The sequence below is a fragment of the Nannobrachium achirus genome (assembly GCF_963921795.1).
Source record: "Nannobrachium achirus genome assembly, chromosome: 4".
Classification (NCBI taxonomy): domain Eukaryota; kingdom Metazoa; phylum Chordata; class Actinopteri; order Myctophiformes; family Myctophidae; genus Nannobrachium; species Nannobrachium achirus.
Window position 1 is genome coordinate 19,423,120 of NC_137813.1, and position 19,457 is coordinate 19,442,576.

General features: G+C 43.8%; 1 protein-coding gene across 1 annotated transcript in view; it reads left to right on the forward strand.

Annotated features, from left to right (window-relative positions):
- Positions 1-19,457, forward strand: part of trpm4a (transient receptor potential cation channel, subfamily M, member 4a) — a 41,322-nt gene that overhangs the window by 8,935 nt on the left and 12,930 nt on the right. The window contains exons 4-20 of the mRNA XM_080723741.1: positions 380-560; positions 3,121-3,290; positions 6,644-6,821; positions 8,387-8,451; positions 9,113-9,352; positions 9,459-9,561; positions 10,118-10,236; positions 10,822-11,118; positions 11,741-11,842; positions 12,723-12,851; positions 14,095-14,224; positions 15,701-15,846; positions 16,146-16,258; positions 16,931-17,044; positions 17,614-17,660; positions 18,192-18,421; positions 19,116-19,231. Coding sequence (XP_080579867.1) covers positions 380-560; positions 3,121-3,290; positions 6,644-6,821; positions 8,387-8,451; positions 9,113-9,352; positions 9,459-9,561; positions 10,118-10,236; positions 10,822-11,118; positions 11,741-11,842; positions 12,723-12,851; positions 14,095-14,224; positions 15,701-15,846; positions 16,146-16,258; positions 16,931-17,044; positions 17,614-17,660; positions 18,192-18,421; positions 19,116-19,231 — 2,480 coding nt within the window. The remainder of the gene's footprint in view (positions 1-379; positions 561-3,120; positions 3,291-6,643; positions 6,822-8,386; positions 8,452-9,112; positions 9,353-9,458; positions 9,562-10,117; positions 10,237-10,821; positions 11,119-11,740; positions 11,843-12,722; positions 12,852-14,094; positions 14,225-15,700; positions 15,847-16,145; positions 16,259-16,930; positions 17,045-17,613; positions 17,661-18,191; positions 18,422-19,115; positions 19,232-19,457) is intronic.

Sequence of the window (19,457 nt, forward strand, 5' to 3'; positions counted from 1 at the left end):
TGCTTTACAATAGTTTTGTGAATCATTCTTGTACTACAATACAATCAAAACAAAATATGTACAAGTGAAAGGAGTGAAACAGTTTTCATGTATCAAGGTTACATGCAGACAATGAGTCTTTAAGGTGTTGTGTTCCAATTGATATCATTCTCCTATCACAGCAGCTCACAAATCTCGCTGCCGTCTTAGCACATTGCTGTACTTCACCCAGCAGATATGGACGTTTTCTTTAATCATTGGTCATGTTTTCAAACTCTCCTTGGGTGGTCATAATCTGTGGGAAGTATGTATTTCTGATGTCTTGGTACAGTGGACAGGTGGTTAGGAAGTGTAGATCAGTTTCCACTTCACTTCATTCTCTCTCTCTCTCCTCCTCCAGTTTTTGCGGCTGTCATGTGACACGCAGCCTCAGATTGTGTACACGCTAATGACAGTCCACTGGGGCATCCCCCTGCCCAACCTGGTGGTGTCGGTGGTGGGCGGAGACGGTCACGAGAAGGTGAAACCCTGGGTGAGGGAGGTGCTAAGGAACGGACTGGTCAGGGCTGCACAGAGCACAGGTGAGTCACCGTTGCTCGGCTTGCATTACGGTTCCTAACCTAGAGTCATTTGTGAACGGATGTTGCAATGTTTTCAAACTCTCTGCAGTTTTGTTCTTGGATCCAAATTATGTATAATAAAACATACCTCTAACAGAGCCCTGTTATAGCATATATTAACCCAGTTCTGGCTCATAACGGACTGAGGAACTCCGCATTTGACGGAGCTAAAAATGTTAATTCATTGGGATTGATGTTGTGATGTTTGTCAAAAATGCATATACTGTTATGACCACTTATCCGTACATATCTGTCAACTTGATGAACTGAATACATAAGCTGTAATGCTATATCTCACAGTGCAGTAAGTAATTACGTACAGTAAGTAGGTCGGAGAGGTTTATTGTCGGTATCACCAGAGCACACTCTTGTCCCTATTACAATACGCTAGACTCCTGGGAGATGGAATGCTGAGGTGGAGCGCCACACCTACAATCAGCTCTCAGTACTTACCGCACAGTTTGCCGTGCACAAGCTGTGCTATTCATTCGTTGAGTTGGCGGTGCACAGGATCAAACCCATGTCCATGAGCCATCGAACACGACTGAGCAGTGTTAGAATACTGTACATGCTAATTAACCGTGGGTAGTGGTACTGTATGTAATTGCAGATTGATTGATTTGACCTCTGTTGATGCATAGATCTGTAGATGCAGTAAACTAAATAAGGCTGTGATTGAAGCCAGGCTGTCTGTCCGCCTGGCCGTCTTGCCATCGTTAGCGTCTATGGCTGCCGTGGTGGAAGGTGTGTTGTGTACTGTGCCATCGGTGGTATTGAGGCATCAGTGTGGGTCGGTCACTTGATTAGCATGCAGAACCGGTGGCAGAATGCAAAGAGAGATGACCGAGAGGGGGCTGGAGGGGAGGCAGCTATCTCTGGTATTTGACTAGTGCACAGAAGGACTTCACAAACACACACTTCTAGCAAAAGAACATTGATAAGATGACAGACATTCTTTTGTTCTGGGATTTCCAATGATCTTCATTCATGTATTCGCCCATTCATGGCAGATTTATTCCCTGTCATGGAGGCAGAGAACAGCGCCATGGACTTATTGTCAGCCGTAGTCTGTGTGAAGTGTGTGCAGGAGCAACTTTGAACACCTTGTATCATGTCTCCCAATCTGATCTCCTACCACTACACTATAGCATGGTAGCTTGGTCTGTCAGGGCCATTTATCAGGATAGGATGGTGATTGGTGAATACAAACATAAAAACTGGGCTGTCATCACACAGTGGAGGTGACAGACAATGGGGTTCTTATAAGGAACCTCATTATAAGGAAGTGAACCGGTGTGCATTTCCATATGACCCGAAGAAGATCCACAGCGGTTCTCTTTGCTGTCATCTTGATATGCAAGGTGTGTCACTGCTGTGGGACATGCAATGTGATCCTTCACACACCACCATCACTATTACCATACTGGACCACCAATACGCGTGTGTGTGTGTGTGTGTGTGTGTGTGTGTGTGTGTGTGTGTGTGTGTGTGCGTGTGCGCGTGCGTGCGTGCGTGCGTGCGTGTGTTTGTGCGCGCGGCGCATGCGTGTGTGCGTGCAGTGTTGTTGAGTCTGAGGTAAACTTGTGTTTGTTGTGTATGCATGTTTGTAGTGTGTGGAGAGAGTTTGCCTTGGGGATGTAAACTTCCTGTGTTTGTGTGTGTGTGCGCGTGTGCGTGTGTTGAGCTGTTCACCATGTGTTTACACTTATACTGTTTATATCGTTCCTCCAATTCTCCATGAAAATCTCTCCCTACTAATGTGCTTTTCTCTCTTTCTCTTTCTGCCATGCACTCTCTCATAAGGCAAGGCAAGTCTATTTGTATTGCACGTTCAATTGATTTCAACAACATGGCAGTTCAAAAGGCTTTAAACTAAATATTAAGATTAAAAGAATCACAGTGTAAAAGTAAATTGTTAAATAGTAAATAGTTATTAAAGAGTAAAGACAATCGATTACTCTTCTTTCCCACCACTGTTAATGTACCTCCATACTGTTACTGTACCTGCTAGAGTAGTGGTTCTCAACCTTTTCAGGCTGCGACCCCCAAAATAATCATATTTTAACTGGAGACCCCACACCCTACGAGCATGAGTCGAGGTATTACATTTTGTATATCACGGTTCTATTGTAAGAATAGACAATCTACATGCTCACAACGCCTCGCGATACTATTTGTCAAATTGACCAATATTTAATTTGTCATTTTAGAGGTATTTGTCACTTTAGAAATGTGCAGATACCCTCTATAGATACACTTAAACTTTATGCTGGTTTGTTTACTGTTGAGTGAGAAAACAATGCTGCACATTAAGTTAATCATCTGGGGACCCCCAAAAAAATTTGGGGACCCCCTTGGGGGTCTCACTTGATAAAGTGAGAGAAGAGCCACACATTGGACAACTGAAACTCACAACGCCTAGTGCTGAATTATGTTAAAAGTCAATGGCCTCGGGCCGCATGTCGCCCATATGTACCGTACCTCCATGTGTTTTCTTGCCCTAAATCTCTCTCCCTCTCAGGGGCGTGGATCCTGACGGGGGGTCTGAGGGAGGGCGTGGGCCGCTGTGTGGGCGAGGCGGTCAGGGACCACCGTGCGGCGGCGTCTTCCCTCTCCCAGAAGAAGGTCATCGCCATTGGCGTGGCTCCCTGGGGCCTGGTGCACAACCGACAGCAGCTGGTCAACGCACAGGTAGGCAGCGAGCACCGAGCCATGCATTCACCTCTGGTGGTATTCATGTCGTCGATGACGGGTGGAAACCTTTAATGTCCAAAAACAGTTACTTAGTTTTGGTTTTCATGTAGGTGACAGGCCTTCTTCCAATCATGATCAAGTGGGGGCGGCCGGGCCTTGGTGCGCGTAAGGCCCGCCCCCACTCTATCCTGATTGGAGGAATCAGCACTGGGTGAAAGTTTTCACCTAGTGCCATTTGCCTAAGCTATAATTCTGGGTGCTGCTCTCCCTCTGCCAACCTGGGGAGAGCCTCGAACTGAGCTCATGCTTCATTCAATGCATGAGGTGTGAGCAGGCCGCTTCTTATCACTTGACAGGGGGAGTTTCCCCGGCAGGACGTAGCACGTGGAAGGAACACGTTATTCCAACCAGTTCCTTTCCCCTCCACCAGGCGCCCCGGCTGGCCAGGGGGAGGCACTATAGAGACAAGGATTACTGCATGTATTTGAGCGGTGCTCAAGTGCTGCTATAGCTCCAACATCTGGCTTTGTCCGGTCAAAAACCAATGGGAAAAACATGTTCAAAAATGTCCAGGGCTTAACTGAAGCGTGGCCTACATCTGGCCTAGATACGACCTCTTGGCACAAATGGCTCAAAGTTTGTTGTACTCCCAGGGTCCCATTGGCCAAGCTCCGCAGGACACGTGATTGGCTAGCGGGACGATTGATGAAATGTACACATAAATAGCACAGCTCACCGCGTAAACAAATACAGAGGTATGCATGCATGCTGGCACATGCACGTGTGTATGTCTACAGGGCACATACTGTACACTGTAAAACCCTTAGTGTTAATTTAACTCAGAAGAGTGTACACATGGAACCTGTACGGGTCCATTTGGTTGTACACCTTCCAGAGTTCAATGAACACTGAGGGTTTTACTGTGTCAATTATGAATATCACATGGCTTACCTCATTTGACTCACAGTCTGTACAGTACAATACAATCTGATCAAATGCAAAGTAAGCAGACTTCTCTTCACTGGCTGACAACCAATAGGCTTTATGCACAGCAGCCATTTCGGAGAGAAGTTGGGTCTCTTCTCACTTCCTTCACAGGTGTTACCAATAATACTAATGAAGCTCTGTTCCATTCTGGTCAAACAGAGTCAGGGTGCTGATATTGTGCATATTGGCTCACTGGTGTGGTCCAGGGACCCTCAGGTTCTGTGGTGGTTCCAAATGACCCCTTAAACAGTTTGTAACTCTGAGAGTGACCAAATAGACCCTTACATGTCCATTTGGTTATTGAGTTATGGAGAATTGGAGATCCTTGAAATAAAATGTTTGAAAACAGAGCCTTCATTAGAATCATTGGTAACGGTAACACCTTTGAAGGAAGTGAGAATAGACCCAACTTCTCTCCAATATGGCTGCTGGTTATATAGCCACCAATACCCCACCCCGCGGGGTGGATCTCCCCCTAGGCAAGATCCATTATGCAAGGGCACATCTGACGTCTGAAGGCTACACTGTGAATTCCTGAGAGTTATAAATTCCTTCTGAGAGTTATGGCCTTTTTAGAAAGTGCTGAGCTGTTTAGTGGCTCACGTCAATCAAATTAGCCAAATTTCCCCATCGGGAAATATTTTGTTAAAGCTGCATTTTGGAACTTAAAAAATAAACAGATAAATTCTTTTTTTTTTTACATTTCCCGTAATTTACGTATCATATTTCAGCAGCAGTAACTTGGCGAGACACATCTCCTAGATCCATTGGGACGCATCCTCAAAAGTCAGTATGTACATAGTAAACTCTCCCCGTAGAAACCTGTTTATACTCTAGTTTTCTGATTGTCTAAGTCTTCCCCAAGACCAGGGTCTAAATGTCTCAATCACTGATCAATCAATTGCCTTCCGGCTTGGATCAAAGGAACTGCAGTAGTTAGTCAAGCTCCTATTTAACATGTTTCTTCAAGTATTTAAATAAAACAATACTATGAAATTGTTTCTACATTATCTTTTATTTTATTTTATGTTTTATTATCCTTAAAGACTTTGTGTTTTGCCAGTTATTTGGGGCTCACTTGGATATGTCCCGGATTTGTAGCTTTAACTGATTTCCTCGATAACAATCAGATCTGTGTGTGTCTGACAACATGTTATAGCCTGTAATCTGTCAACATGAATGGATTAGCATTAGTATTATTATTACATTCATTACAGTGAGTGTTGGCAGAAAAAGGTGCACTTTATCCCTGTCACATAGTGTCATATCTCATATAATTGTTTAATCTGTGGCGATATAAATACAGCAGTTAAGACTGTGGAATGTGCGTTCAGAATGGGTTCGTTATCACACTGCTTACAGAACAAGGTTGTCAGGAAGGCAAAAGGACAGATTTAGCTCACTTGGTAAACAAGCGTGTAGATGTGTAGATCACACACACTGGGTCACCGCTGTGACCCAAGTTCAGGGGTGCCTCAGAAAACTTTGATAATATGTGGAACTTATCAATATCACTTCAGTTTAACCACTTAGTAAACTACTTAGTAAAACAGACCTGAGTTTCAGCCTACAGTAAACCAAGTCTCTCCACCAAAAATAGCAGATCTACAAGCTCACTTCTCCAGAAAAGGGATGCTGGGGTTAGTGGTTAAACTCCAAGTATAAAAGTTATTTTCGATCTGTCCTAATGACAGATCGTTCCTTGTGACATACTGTATCTTAGGGGGAAAGATTTACATATATAATTATGCATTAAAGGAGCTATAGTCAACGTTTTCTTGAAAAATGGACGCTAAAATAAATATTTTATGAAAAAGATTAAGCTTCATATATGTGTTTCTATTCAAAAATGACCACAAAAAGCGTAAAATAATGATGAAATAATCAGTTTGGCCATTGTCAGACCGACTTTGTTTACATCCCTTATCAATCCATATCCACAACTTTCCCACGTCCCGTCGTGCATTGCGCAGAAGTTGTGTGGCAGTTTCCGGTGTCGCAGCCGAGAGTGATCTACAGTACAGCTTGTATGTCTGCTGTTCTCCGGAAGTGTCCCACAGATAATGCTACAGTAAATTCTCGTGGAAACAGGTGAATATTATAGAAGAGGGATGTAAACAAAGTTAGTCTGACAATGGCCAAAATGATTATTTTATCATTAATTTACTTTTTGTGGATATTTTTGAATAGAAACACATAGTAGCGTCCGTTTTTCAAGAAAAAGTTGACTATAGCTCCTTTAAAGTAACAATGTAATGCCCTGAGCCAAAAATGTTTGAGAACCACTGCTGTACAGTACATCTCTGTTCGGTGAGGCTGAGCTGCAGCCTTCTAAACATGCCCTTCGCATGCTTGTGTTCCAGGGGAGTTTCCCAGCACGTTACTATGTCCAGAACACGTCCCGGGACTCCAACTGTCTGGATAACAACTACCAAGCCTTCCTGCTGGTGGATGATGGCAGTGTGGGCCGGAGAGGAGGGGAGACGGCCTTCCGTGCCAGCTTGGAGGACTACATCTCCCACCAGCGCACTGGCATCTGGGGTGAGACACACACACATGCACACACACGCACACGTACAAACGGACAGTCATGTCAGGTAACCCACTTTCACGTGTGTTTAACACTGATGTGACACACAGAGCAGCTCTATATCCATACTTTGCAAACAATGTTCACATCACAACCTCACATTGTCCAAGAGACACTGATGACGAACTAACCTGAAGTCACACATTTCCCAATAATTCAGAGGGCAATGATAGAGGCACAATGGCCTTTTTATGTATTTAATATAGTTAGTCACCCTACGGTTCGACCGGGCAACAGGCTGTTGTGAGGACTGACACTAAGGCCTTTGTGTGATGGGTCTTTTTTAAGTAGAAAGATGCGTATAGTGTGTAATCATCCGTTACACTCCTCTGTTTGCATGTTCCTTTTATCACTGACGCAATTGCCGTCCATTAAGCAATCATGTACAGCCCGAAATAGTTGTCAAATTACTGTCATGTTTGTGTGCAGATACCAGTGGCAGAAGAGCCTTCGATAGTAAATGGTGCATTTGTATAACGCCTTTATCCAAGGCTCTTTACATAGATAGATAGTGCATTACATTCACACAAACATTCATTCACCGATGGCAGAGGAAACCATGCAAGGCACCAACCTGCTCACTGGGAGCAACTAGGGTGAGCCCCGATTTGAAAACGGAACCCTCCGTGTTCTAATGGTGGTTTCTCTACCCCTGAGCCATGCTGCCCTGACATTGCTTAGTATAAAAATAAAACAAACCCTGACAAAGTCATCATTCATGGCTGAGAAGATGATACATAACAGTTGGCCATGCTAACATGAGTCTTGTGTGCTGGCGTTGATAACGTTGCTTATAGTTCACTGTTTGTAGCTACGTGACAGCAAGAGCTGAGCTGGGATTGGTTCATTTCTGTGGGGATAGATGCCCAACTCCAATCCGCTCCCTTAGAGACTCACTGACGTAGGCGAGTGTTCACATAAAGTCTGCGAAGGGCTGCGTTAGAATGTCAACAAACACTATAGTGCTTTCTCACCATTCTCAAAGGAAGACAGAATGGAAGACATATTAGTAAGATGAATGGACACAAGATAAAAAATGTGAAATACAGAATATTGAAATACTATTCAAAATGAATGATATAGAACCCCTAATCTAAACTCTAAACTGAATAACGTAATATAACAATAACAATCAACAATCACAGCCTTTAGACTAAGCAATGACTGTAACTAAGAGTTTTAAAAGTTATCTAAAGTGTCATGAAGTCAGTAAGGGTGCAGAGCTTGAGGGCAGACATTGGAATTGGGCCAGAGATAGATACAGAGATAGACTAGTCCCCTTCTGCACCATACTGATCTCAGGCAAGGTGCAACTGAACTGTTGCGATAGTATAAATTGGTTATAGTCTGCCCTCTAGTGGCCAAGGTCAGCATTGTAAATACACATTTCACACTGCTCTTGAGCTTTCACAAGTCACTGGTACAGTTCTTTCTTTCTTTCTTTCTTTCTTTCTTTCTTTCTTTCTTTCTGTACTTTCTTTCCCTCTCTCATCTTTCCCCTGTCTTTGTCCAACAGGTAGTGGCAGTATTGAGATCCCGGTGTTGTGTATGCTCATATCAGGAGATGCCTCCATGCTAGAGGTATGAAAATACATCCTAGGTATACAGCCACACTACTTTTGTCATGTATAATATAACAGTGTTTCCCCAGGGGGACCCAAATGGTTCAAAATTTGCATACAGTGCAACATTGTTTTCTCGCTCAACAGTAAACAAATCAACATACTGTACAGTACAATTGTATACAGGATATTTTCACATTTTTAAAGTGACTTTTAAGACATGTTTAATAAAAAGAAACATTGGCCAAATTGTCAAATATTACCTAAGAAAGAGGCAAACATTTTGAAAATTGCCGATTTACTGTACGTATGCTCACAATGTCTGATGTTGAGAGGCAGTGCGTGTGAGCTTGTAGTTTTCACAATTTTGTGGAACCTAGTCGAACTAAAAATAATGCTTCAACTCCTACAATTCCATGTGCTTGTCAGGGTGGGGGTCCTCAGTTCCAATATTATTATTTTGGGGGATCTCAGTCTGAAAAGTTTGAGAACCACTGATGTATATTATACGTTTCAAATATCCCTAACTGCTTCTTTCACGCTCTTTTTTTCTCCATTCCCCCTCTGTCTGTCTGTCATTCGTCCGTCTCTCTGTCTGTCTGTCTGTCTGTCTGTCTGTCTGTCTGTCTGTCTGTCTGTCTCTCTCTCTCTCTCTCTCTCTCTCTCTCTCTCTCTCTCAGCGAGTGGACCTTTCTCTAAGGAAGGCCACTCCCTGGCTAGTCCTGGCCGGCACTGGGCCTGCAGCGGACCTGATCAGTGAGGTGCTGGTCGACCTCCCCTCCATCCCCCTCAGTCCCGTTTCCCCCCCAGCGGAGGGGGAAGCGGGCGAGGGGCCCAGCGCGGAGCTCCGTGACAGAACCCGCGAGAAGGTCAGGAGGCACTTCCCCCTGGAAGCCGACCTCGAGAAACTGGTGGACAGGGTGAGTGTGTGTGTGATTGTAAAGAATATTGTTATTTATTTTATATGTATTTTCGTCCCAAATGTCACTTTCCCCTCACTTTCTCCATCTGTCCATCTCCCTCCAGACTCTGAGTATCTATCAGAACAAAGATCTGATCACATTGTTTCATGGAGGGCAGGACGGTCCTGATGACTTTGATACAGTGATCCTCAAAGCCCTGGTCAGAGGTAAACATTAATTTAACGCTTTAGTTTTGCCATAACTATGTAGATTACTGCCGAGGCTTTTTCCTACTGTGTTTACCTGATTTCCGGGGGCTCCGTGCACACAGCGCATGTCCATTGTGCGTGCGGGGGCCCCCGTTCACGGCCGCCGAACGTCTCTTCTTTCACGCATAGAAGAAAGAATACAACCGCGATGATCCGTGTGTAAGTTATGGTCAATAGAAAACAGTCCGTTTTGACCAAACGTGCGATATGGGAAAAGAAGCAGAGATATATGCATTTCTCTGCCGCCAGGATGAATGCAATACATCATGGGAAACTGAGACTTTCCCCCTCACTCCTGGCAACGGTAGCGCCGGCTATTGCCAGTTAACACGTCAGGGAACGTGATAAAGGGGCCCCGGCACTTCACGGGGGTGCATAAACAGATTTTTCAGTTTTCATTGTTGTCATTTGGTTGTATGCGTGTTTGCGTGCGTGACTGTGTGTGTGTGTGTGTGTGTGTGTGTGTGTGTGTGTGTGTGCGTGTGCGTGTGCGTGTGTGTGTGTGTGTGTGCAGCCAGTAAACGCGTGGCTAATGATGCCAGTGAGTACACGGAGGAGTTGAAGCTGGCAGTGGCCTGGAACAGAGTGGACATCGCCAAGACTGAGCTCTTCAACGGAGACATCCAGTGGAGGGTGAGCAGCACCGTGACTGGTCCAGTGAAGCCTGCGTTACGTGTCCAAATTATCCACTGTCAACTGAATGAAAGGGTTGATGTGAGCCCAGTCAGTCCACAGTCAGCCCATGGGTCCTTGAGGATGTTCCAGGGAGCACATTTAATTTCATTGTTATTTCACTGGCTGGAACAAGTTAGCCCAATGATGGAATGTAATGCATAAGAATTACTATTCAGCTAATAGGTTTCACTCTCCCCACTTACAGTAGACTGTTGTAGAATTATGTACGTAATCTAATCTGTTATCTAATTCTGTACTAAATCTAATCTGTAATCTAAGTCTGTACTGAATCTAATAACAAAAATGAACCCATCCTCTCTGGCACGAAATCCATCCAAATGGGAGACCACAGCCTAATACATACAATTTAGGGGTCCTGTTTCAGAAACACTGACTTAGAGAGGCGGGTTGTGAAAGTGACAGGTCAATTCACAAATCACCTGTAATGAGCAAGTAGGCAGAGGGGATTAGCAAAAAAAATGCGTCACTTATCTGCAATGAATAATCCCTTTCAGATAATGACCGAACTGATTGTGTTTTTAGTATGACGATCTGGAGGACTCCATGACGGACGCCCTCATCAATGACAAGCCCCAGTTTGTGCGCCTCTTCTGCGAGAACGGCCTCAACATCTTGGACTACCTGACGTACCGACGGCTGGAGGATCTGTACCGCTCTGTGGACGACAGCTCGCTGGTCTACACCCTGCTTCAGAGACGCCTCAGCGAGAGGCACGGCCTGGCGGGCTCCATGGACGGAGTGGGCAGTGGGTCCCTTAAGAGCCCTCAGAGTCTCCTGATGCAGGGGCCTGCGTCAGCCAAGGAGCTCAGCTTGTACGAGGTGAACAAGAGGGTGGCACAGTGGCATTTTATAACACTGCTATGCCTTGATTTATACCTGGTTGGCCGCTGCCTCGTGCAACTAATTAGGAATCAGCCGCTTCAGTGGGACCATTATCACTTCTGTATGCAGTCATGGTCTGAGAGGACATACCGGTGGTCTGGCATGTGCAACCCATTTACTAGCACCGTGACCATTTTCCAAAGCATACTGTGGTTTGTTAGATTTCAGAGGAAGCCATTTGATTCCATTCCATTCATTTCAGTATGGTATGGAAATCAATTTACCCAAGATAGATAATCCAACACACTAAATGTCGTTGCATGGTCATATTTGGTCATAGATACTGTAGGCTGGGTTATGAACTTTTACATCCGTTGCTTCTGCAATAATGTTTTGCCAACATTTAAATATTTAGCAACCATAGTATATTACATGGATGCAATGTTAAGAGAAAGTGATTTAAAATGATGTTTGTCTTCAACTGATATAATGCCAGATTTCTAAAGACAATGGATTAGTATAATTCTTATATAATTTACAGTCCACAAGTTATTCTAAGAGTCTAATATCCATAAGACATAAGACACTATAATAATAGTGTGGTCTTGTCCTCTCCCAGGTGTCTCGTCTGCTGTGGGACCTGCTGGGAGACGTGTGTCAGCCGTTCTACTACGGACCTCTTGGTCTGGAGCAAAGCACTGGCACCAGGAGAGCTCTGAAGGTCAGTGAGCATGATGCTGAAACTCACTACTGATGCACTTTGCTCATAATATAGGCCCACTACTGACAAACAAGTGGATTTACAATAACAAGCCATTGTGTTGAAGCCAGCTGTGTCTCAATGAAGTCTTCATACAGTAGCTATTGTGCATATTTACAGGCCCAGTGAGAAATTCAAAATATCTCAACAATATTGCAGTATGAAGCTTTAAAAGATGTAACTAGAAGCAGTGCTCTTCCGAGCATAGATATCCGCCAGGCCAGGTAGGATATTGTGGCCTCCTGGTGGCGCTATAATAGGCCAATGTGAAAAGGGTGCCATCATGTCTTCTTTGGCCTTTCAAGGCAATCGGATGCTGCATTCATGATTTGAGTCTGTATGTATATGAGACAAAAGACAAATTTCCACATTGTGGACAATAAATTAAACGAACTAACTAACTAACGTTCCAAAAATGTGTTTTGCAAAAGTCGACTGGTCGGCTGGTGGCGCTATAACAAGCCATTTGGCATTTGTTCCGGGAATGTGGCTGCAAAATGTTCATGCCTTTCGGCCTGGCGGAGACAATTACTGACCAGCATTGCCTGAGTTACAGAATGGGTATTGGTTCCAAGTTCACAGCAGTCCAACATACCAATAAAACAGAAATGGGCACTTGTGACTTGACTTATCAGCTGGCTCCATCTAGTGGATGGATCATGGAAAAGATAAAAGTAAGCAGGCTTGTCTTTCCTCTGTTGTTCCCCAGTCCTGATCAATCTGCTCTTCTCTTCTCTTCCTTCCCTCCCTCCCTTCATCCCCCTACTTCATACCCTTTGACACCCCCACCTCTGCACCCATTCTCTCCCTTCTCTCTCCTCATCATCAACCCCCCGCATAGCAAGTGAACAAGTTGCTCCTTGGGGAGTGTGCATATCGGGAGCAGCGTTGCCTCTCCCCCTGGTCGTCACTCTTCGTCTGGGCCGTGCTTCAGAACCGCAGCGACATGGCCATTTATTTCTGGGAGATGGTGAGACACTGGAGCCCTTATTTGATGTCTCATTTCTTTTTCACACTGTTGGGGACAGTTTTTCACTGCCTTCAATATTGCTACATGCAGTATTATGTGAGCATGAGGTGACAATAAACAACTTGACTAATTCAGTTCAATTCAATTACATTTAAACTTTATTCCAGACACACAGGGGGAACATAGAGTAATTATGTTGCTGTCTGCCACTTTGTGTTTAGTGTAACATTAGGCTCCCAGTGCAGGGCTGGTTGAGAACCAGTGATTTAGGACATTTAGGGCATTTCTTCTTTGTGGTATTATGCCATTCGTTATTACAAATTAAACAAGGTTACATCCAGGAAAGTCTCCAAGTTGTGACTTTCAATTAATGGACCTACTGTAACATGGCTGACGGAGCAAGGAAGTAGAGGCATTCTTTTTTGGTTTGAGATGAGAGAATGCAGTGCATTGGTACAGAATCATACCCTATACCCAAACTGTGGGCAAACCTCCATTCAGAAACACCCCCACTGAGGTTAGGGTTTAGGTTAGGTTTAGGTGACACCTCCATTTAGAATAATGGAAGTCAATCTTCTGAATGGCAATGTTTCTAAATGGAGATGTGTACCCCTCTAAACTAGTCAGGATATCCTATTATTTAATGTCCTTCATACCTACACTACATAGCATCATGCACTTTTGAGGCAGCCATAGCTTAGTTAGTCTCGCGTAGCCAGACAACTATTCCACAATCTCTGAATGCTATATAGAGTCTGGAACAGCAGCTCCCGAACGGCGAGTAATGGAAACGGGCATTACCGTTCAAGAAAATATATTTAAAAATGTCATTTCTGCTAAGCAGCAAGCTAAACATGCTTATATGATTTTTATTTATATAATGATAAATGTGTGCGATGTGAGCCGGAAACGGAAGTGACGAGGAGGCTTCACTTCTGCTTTAACCGGTACTCATCGTTCTTCTTTCGATGATCCAGACTGTATGCTGGGAGCATTTGCAAATTGCGGAGGCAACAGTCTGGCCACGCAAGACTATAGCTTAGTAGGTAATCAGAGGGTCACCGGTTTTCCCCTTAACCCTTAACATCTGCTCAGATCATGACCATCTGAGCAGCCATCAGCTGGGTGAAGCTGAAACAGACGTTTTTAATACAGGTCTACCTTACCGTACCCTTCAACAGAAAAACTGCCAAAAAGACGGCACTACAGTAACTAACCGTTTTCTCTTGTCTTCCCCGGTCAGGCAGGGGAGTCGGTTCTGAGTGCGCTGAGCGGCTGTAAGATACTGAGAGAGCTCTCCAAGTTGGAGAGCGAGACCGAGACCAAACTGTCCATGAAAGAGCTTGCACAGACGTTTGAAAACCTGGCCAATGGTAAGTCAGTCTGGCGTCTAGATCTGTGGACTAGGTAGAAGTAAGTAAGCCTTGCTAGGTAGAAGTAAGTAAGCCTTGCCAAGCCATGAGGCACATATGGCAGGAGCCTATCTCCTTTTTCTGTAACGTGAGGCAGCTTGATGTACAGGTACACCCCCTGGACATGACGCTAGTATGTCGCAGGGACTTACGCGCCATCCCAAAACCTATACCACTTGTGCAAGGACACGCTGTGATAGACCAGTAGAACTTTGAGTGGCAATCATGGCAAGCGCTCTCGCCAAAACATTATTTACTATTCTGTCCCCATCAGGATGCAACTAGAACAGCACTGAGTCGGCTCAAGCGTCCCTCACTAAGTTCGGCACAGCAACACGCTCACTTTGGCTCGCTTTGCCTCTCGTGGATCAAGGTCACTTGAGACGGCACGCCTCCGTCGCGGTCAAAAACTATACTTTATCAGCAAGAGGCACTTCTGGGTTGGCCACAGAGGTGGGAACCCGACCTCCCAGCCTCAGGGCGGACACTCTAACCACAAGGCCACTGGTTTGAGAACTGTGGACTACATACATTGTTTACAGTATTTGTAGTCTGAAGCTCCATGTTCGCTTGCCAGCACTGATTGTCAAGCTAACATTGTGTTAGGAATAAGAGACATCTTTCCACTGAGTTTAACTACTGTAGCTTTTAGTTTGTCATCATGTGTGTGTTTGTCTGTAATTTTGCCAGGTATATACAGTATGAATCTTTTAACTCATTTAGTGCCACCCCTTTCACCACTAGAGGGCGCCCAGTGGCCATAGAAAATCCCATAGAGATATGCTGGTATATGCAGAAGCCCTGCAGCCATGACTTGCCTGAACACTTTCCTTTGTGCATGTACAGGAAGAGGATGAAGTTAGCTTGAAGTTAGCTATTGGCTACCAAGCATTTTAGAAGCCTTATTTTCGTCAACTTAGCCATGATTAAACCTTGCACACCTCATGCATGGGAAAAAAACAGAGAAGAATGAGCTCTAAAAAATCCAATGGAGTGGATTTGTGCAGTTTGTTCACAGCTTTCAAACAAAAAAATCCGATTGGAAATCCGTTCAGGCATTCTTGAGATAATCGCCATTATGTTTTACATGTTATGTAAACAAACATGGCTGCCCTGTATGTTAGATGGGGTTGTATGGGGGTGGAACATGCAAAATCGCGATTGAAATTATGTTCACCAGATTTGATGGGGTCCAAAAAAAAATCAAAAAAAAAAATTTCAATTTTTTTTTTTTTTTTTTTTTTTTAAAGCCGAACTTGTTCGGGATCGGCACTCTGCGATACGATAATAAAGCCGAACTAGTTCGGGATTGGCACTCAATGAGTTAAGAGGTTCCCCATAAATTGAACTCTCATCCAAAGTAGCCTACTTACTGCTTGAAGCGCAGGAACTTGAGTGTTAATTTCTCTCCTGGTGTGTGCGTGTGCGTGTCTTCAGATGTGTTCAGTCAGTGCTACCAAAGCAGTGAGACTCGCACCTTCACTCTCCTCATAAGGAAGTCTCCAGTGTGGGCGGGGGCTACCTGTCTACAGATGGCCACTGCCGCTGATGCCCGCCTGTTCTTCAGCCACGACGGCGTTCAGGTCAGAACCAAGCCATGCGCTAATCCTTAAAACTCTCCATTTCCTACCGTATAGTTTTCTGCTCAACATAAATCAATTTGAGATATTTTCAATTCGTCAAGGCCCGGGCTGAACATGTATCATGCAACCACTAGCCTTTCTGCATATAATGACATGCCCAAACTAGGGATGCCAGGTCGAAAGTGTAGAAATCTAAACATATCCCTTGCATAATTGCAGACACCTTTAAAAAAGTCAAAGGCCGATACATTGTCTATTGTTGATCTCTCTGTTGTGATCTGTGTCTCTCTGCACTGCAGTCTCTGTTGTCTCAGATCTGGTGGGGCGACATGGACAGAAGCACTGAAGTCTGGAAGTTGGTCCTCACATTCTTCCTGCCTCCCCTCGTCTACACAGACCTCATCAGCTATAGGTGAGCCTGTGTGTGTGTGTGTGTGTGTGTGTGTGTGTGTGTGTGTGTGTGTGTGTGTGTGTGTGTGTGTGTGTGTGTGTGTGTGTGTGTGTGTGTGTGTGTGTGTGTGTGTGTGTGTATCTTTGAGGGTCTGTGCAGTGAGTGTCTACTGTGAGTAGGCAGTGAGTGTAAAAAAAAAAACGCTACTTACAGGTGACTGCTACTCGAAACTGGTATACAAAAACAAAGCATATCCTTACCTCCCCTTGACCTTTCTATTGTAAATACCATTTTTTTCGCATTATGTTTTACAACTGTTAATTGATATTCTCTGCATAGTACTGTGTATTATGTGTCTGTCATTCAACGTTGTATGAGGACCCCAAAAGCTTTTTTGAGGTGTTAATCCTTTTAGTCGACCTTTAGACAGTACAGTGAACTGTACACTGTCATGAAACTTTAACTTTCCTATGCAAACTTCTAATAAGGTATTCAATAAATCAATGTGCATTTGCCAGTATGAATGCGTAGCAATATATTCTCGTCTTAACGTCGAGAGTGAAAAACATTCTCCTAACAGGGATTCAAATTATCTCACTTTTTTTACCATCCTCTTTCTCTCCTCTCCTCTCCTCTCTCTCTCTCTCTCTCTCTCTCTCTCTCTCTCTCTCTCTCTCTCTCTCTCTCTCTCAGGGAGCAGGAGGAGGATGTGAGAGCTGTTGAGGTCCATCAGGGTCCTGGTCAAGACGCAGACAGTCTGGATGGGAACGATGCCAGTGTCTTCTCTCTAGCTGACGTTGTGAAGACGTAAACAAACACGCGCACTGAGACACACACACACACACACACACAACAGTTTTATTATGTGCTTGTTTCAGATGCACCGTTATGTGAAGAACTTATGGAGTTCAAGTCAAGCTTATTGAAACACTCAATGACCATACATGAAGCTAGTTAGCATTTTTTTATTTTTTATTTTAGAAACTTTCTTTTACTGATTATATTGTTTTTTTCTAGGTTGATATTCATATGCCTTTGTTATATTGTTGTTGATGTTCTCTGACATATTATCTTGTTTATTATAGTGATGTATTATCTGCTTATTGTAAGTCACTTTGGATTAAAAGTGTCTGCTAAATGCCTAAACTGTAACTGTAAACTGTATGTTAAGTCAAATATGAATACATTGGTAAATCCCAGTGGAAAAACTAAACAATATACAGTAAATGCAGGATATACAACGATTGTGTACAATGATGCCAAAGAAAGCCTTACACATAGCCGTAATCTTTTTATGCAGAAAGTTTGTGATATTCTTCCTTTTTTTTTTTTCGTTTTGTTTGTAACTCTCTTGGATTCCTCTTCTGGTGCCCCAGTCAGGAAGATAAAGACGAATTCGATGCTGTGAGGGAAAATCTGAAAGGTTTGTTCTTCTGAACACTGTCTTGTTCTCCATGTGAATTATGTCATTACTCAAAGTGGGGTCGGGGGGTCCTTGGGGGGAGGCAAAATGGGGTACAGTTTAAACCAGGGTTTCTCAAACTTATTTATCCAGCTCTCGATTTTATCTTTGACGTTTTTCTCTATGACGACAGCGGTTGTCTGTCTGTGATAAAAGAATGATCTCCCCGCACCGAGTGAGCCGCTCAGCAATGTAACATAGCGAAATGTAACTATGCGAACCAAATGAACCCGTGGTCCATGTACTTCAACCACCCGCTTATATTGAACATAAGTCCCAAGTAAATCAGTTTGTGTCTCAGCCTCTGTTCTGCATGCAAGGGCTTGTGTGAAAGTGTGTGTTGTCTTCTCACAAAGCTCACAGATCACAGAGCTTTTCATTTACAGTGCCTAGTAAACATCAGCACTCAAACATTCCTATGTTTATATTATTTATCTTTATATTACAGTAGAGTGACCTAAATGTCCCTCCTCGCCTTACAAACTCTTCCAGGCTCTTCCTCCAGTGCCCCCAAGCTGCCGTTTTCCGTGCAGCGCTGGCGGCAGTTCTGGTTCGCGCCCGTCACCTCGTTCCTAGGCAACGTGCTGATGTACTTCCTCTTCCTCTGCCTGTTTGCTTACATCCTACTGGTGGATTTCAAGCCCCCGCCCGAGGGCCCGTCCAATCTGGAGCTGGTGCTGTACTTCTGGGTCTTCACCCTGGTGCTGGAGGAGATCCGGCAGGTCGGTTCAAAACACACAGTGGTGGAAAGTAACTCAATACATTTACTTAAATACTGTAAAATGTTGTGGTATTTGTACTTGAGTATTTCCAGTTTCTAATACTTTTACTCCACTACATTTATTTGAGAACTTTAGTTCCTTGTTACTTTGTGTATTGAATATTATTACAAAACATGCATTAACCACCTCAACATTTTGGCTATTTGAAAATAGATGATCTACATGCTCACAATGTGACACATTGTGAACTGTTAGCCAGGGACCCAGTCACCCAAAATGTGAAATGACATGTGATGTCATGCCATACTTTTTATTTCTGTTTTATCTATTAGTTTGGTCATTAAGGTCCACAGAATGAGAGGTCTGCTCTGCTGGAAACATCGCGAAAAAAGTTATGGCCATTTGTATATTCACTGTCCCATTGACTCCACTATACAGGAATATAAAAATATTAAAAGAATAATAATAATCTTTAAGTAGCATGTGAGGAGTCAAACTAGGGGTTCTTCATGATTCTGAATCCATTGCAAGCATTTGTTTTGCATGAAAAACATTCCTTGGGCTAAAAACTGACCCACAAAAATGTAAAAAGCGATGAGTTTTAGTCACTTTCTTTTTGAATATTGGATTTTGTTCATACTGTAGGCCCCAGCTCCAGTCATAAACTCACAATAGTATTGTTTGTGTCTCTCAGACCTTCTTTGTGGGCAGCACCACAGTGTTGCAGAGGATGAAGAACTACATCCAGGATATGTGGAATAAATGTGACCTGACGGCCATCGTGTTCTTCGCTCTGGGCCTCGTGTGCAGGTGAGGATCATTCGTTACGGCTGTCCTATGTGCTTAATGTACCGCTGCTGTCGGTTGGAAGTCCAAAAATGTTTCCTTTTTTATTATGATTTTGAAAACCAATTTAAAGGCGTATAAATAGCCAATCTACGAGCTTGTGGGTCTGCTATTTTCACTACTTTTGTGTGGCATTTTTGTATGATGAAGTAGGGCATTTGTTATTGAAAAAACACAAAAAGTTGAAAAA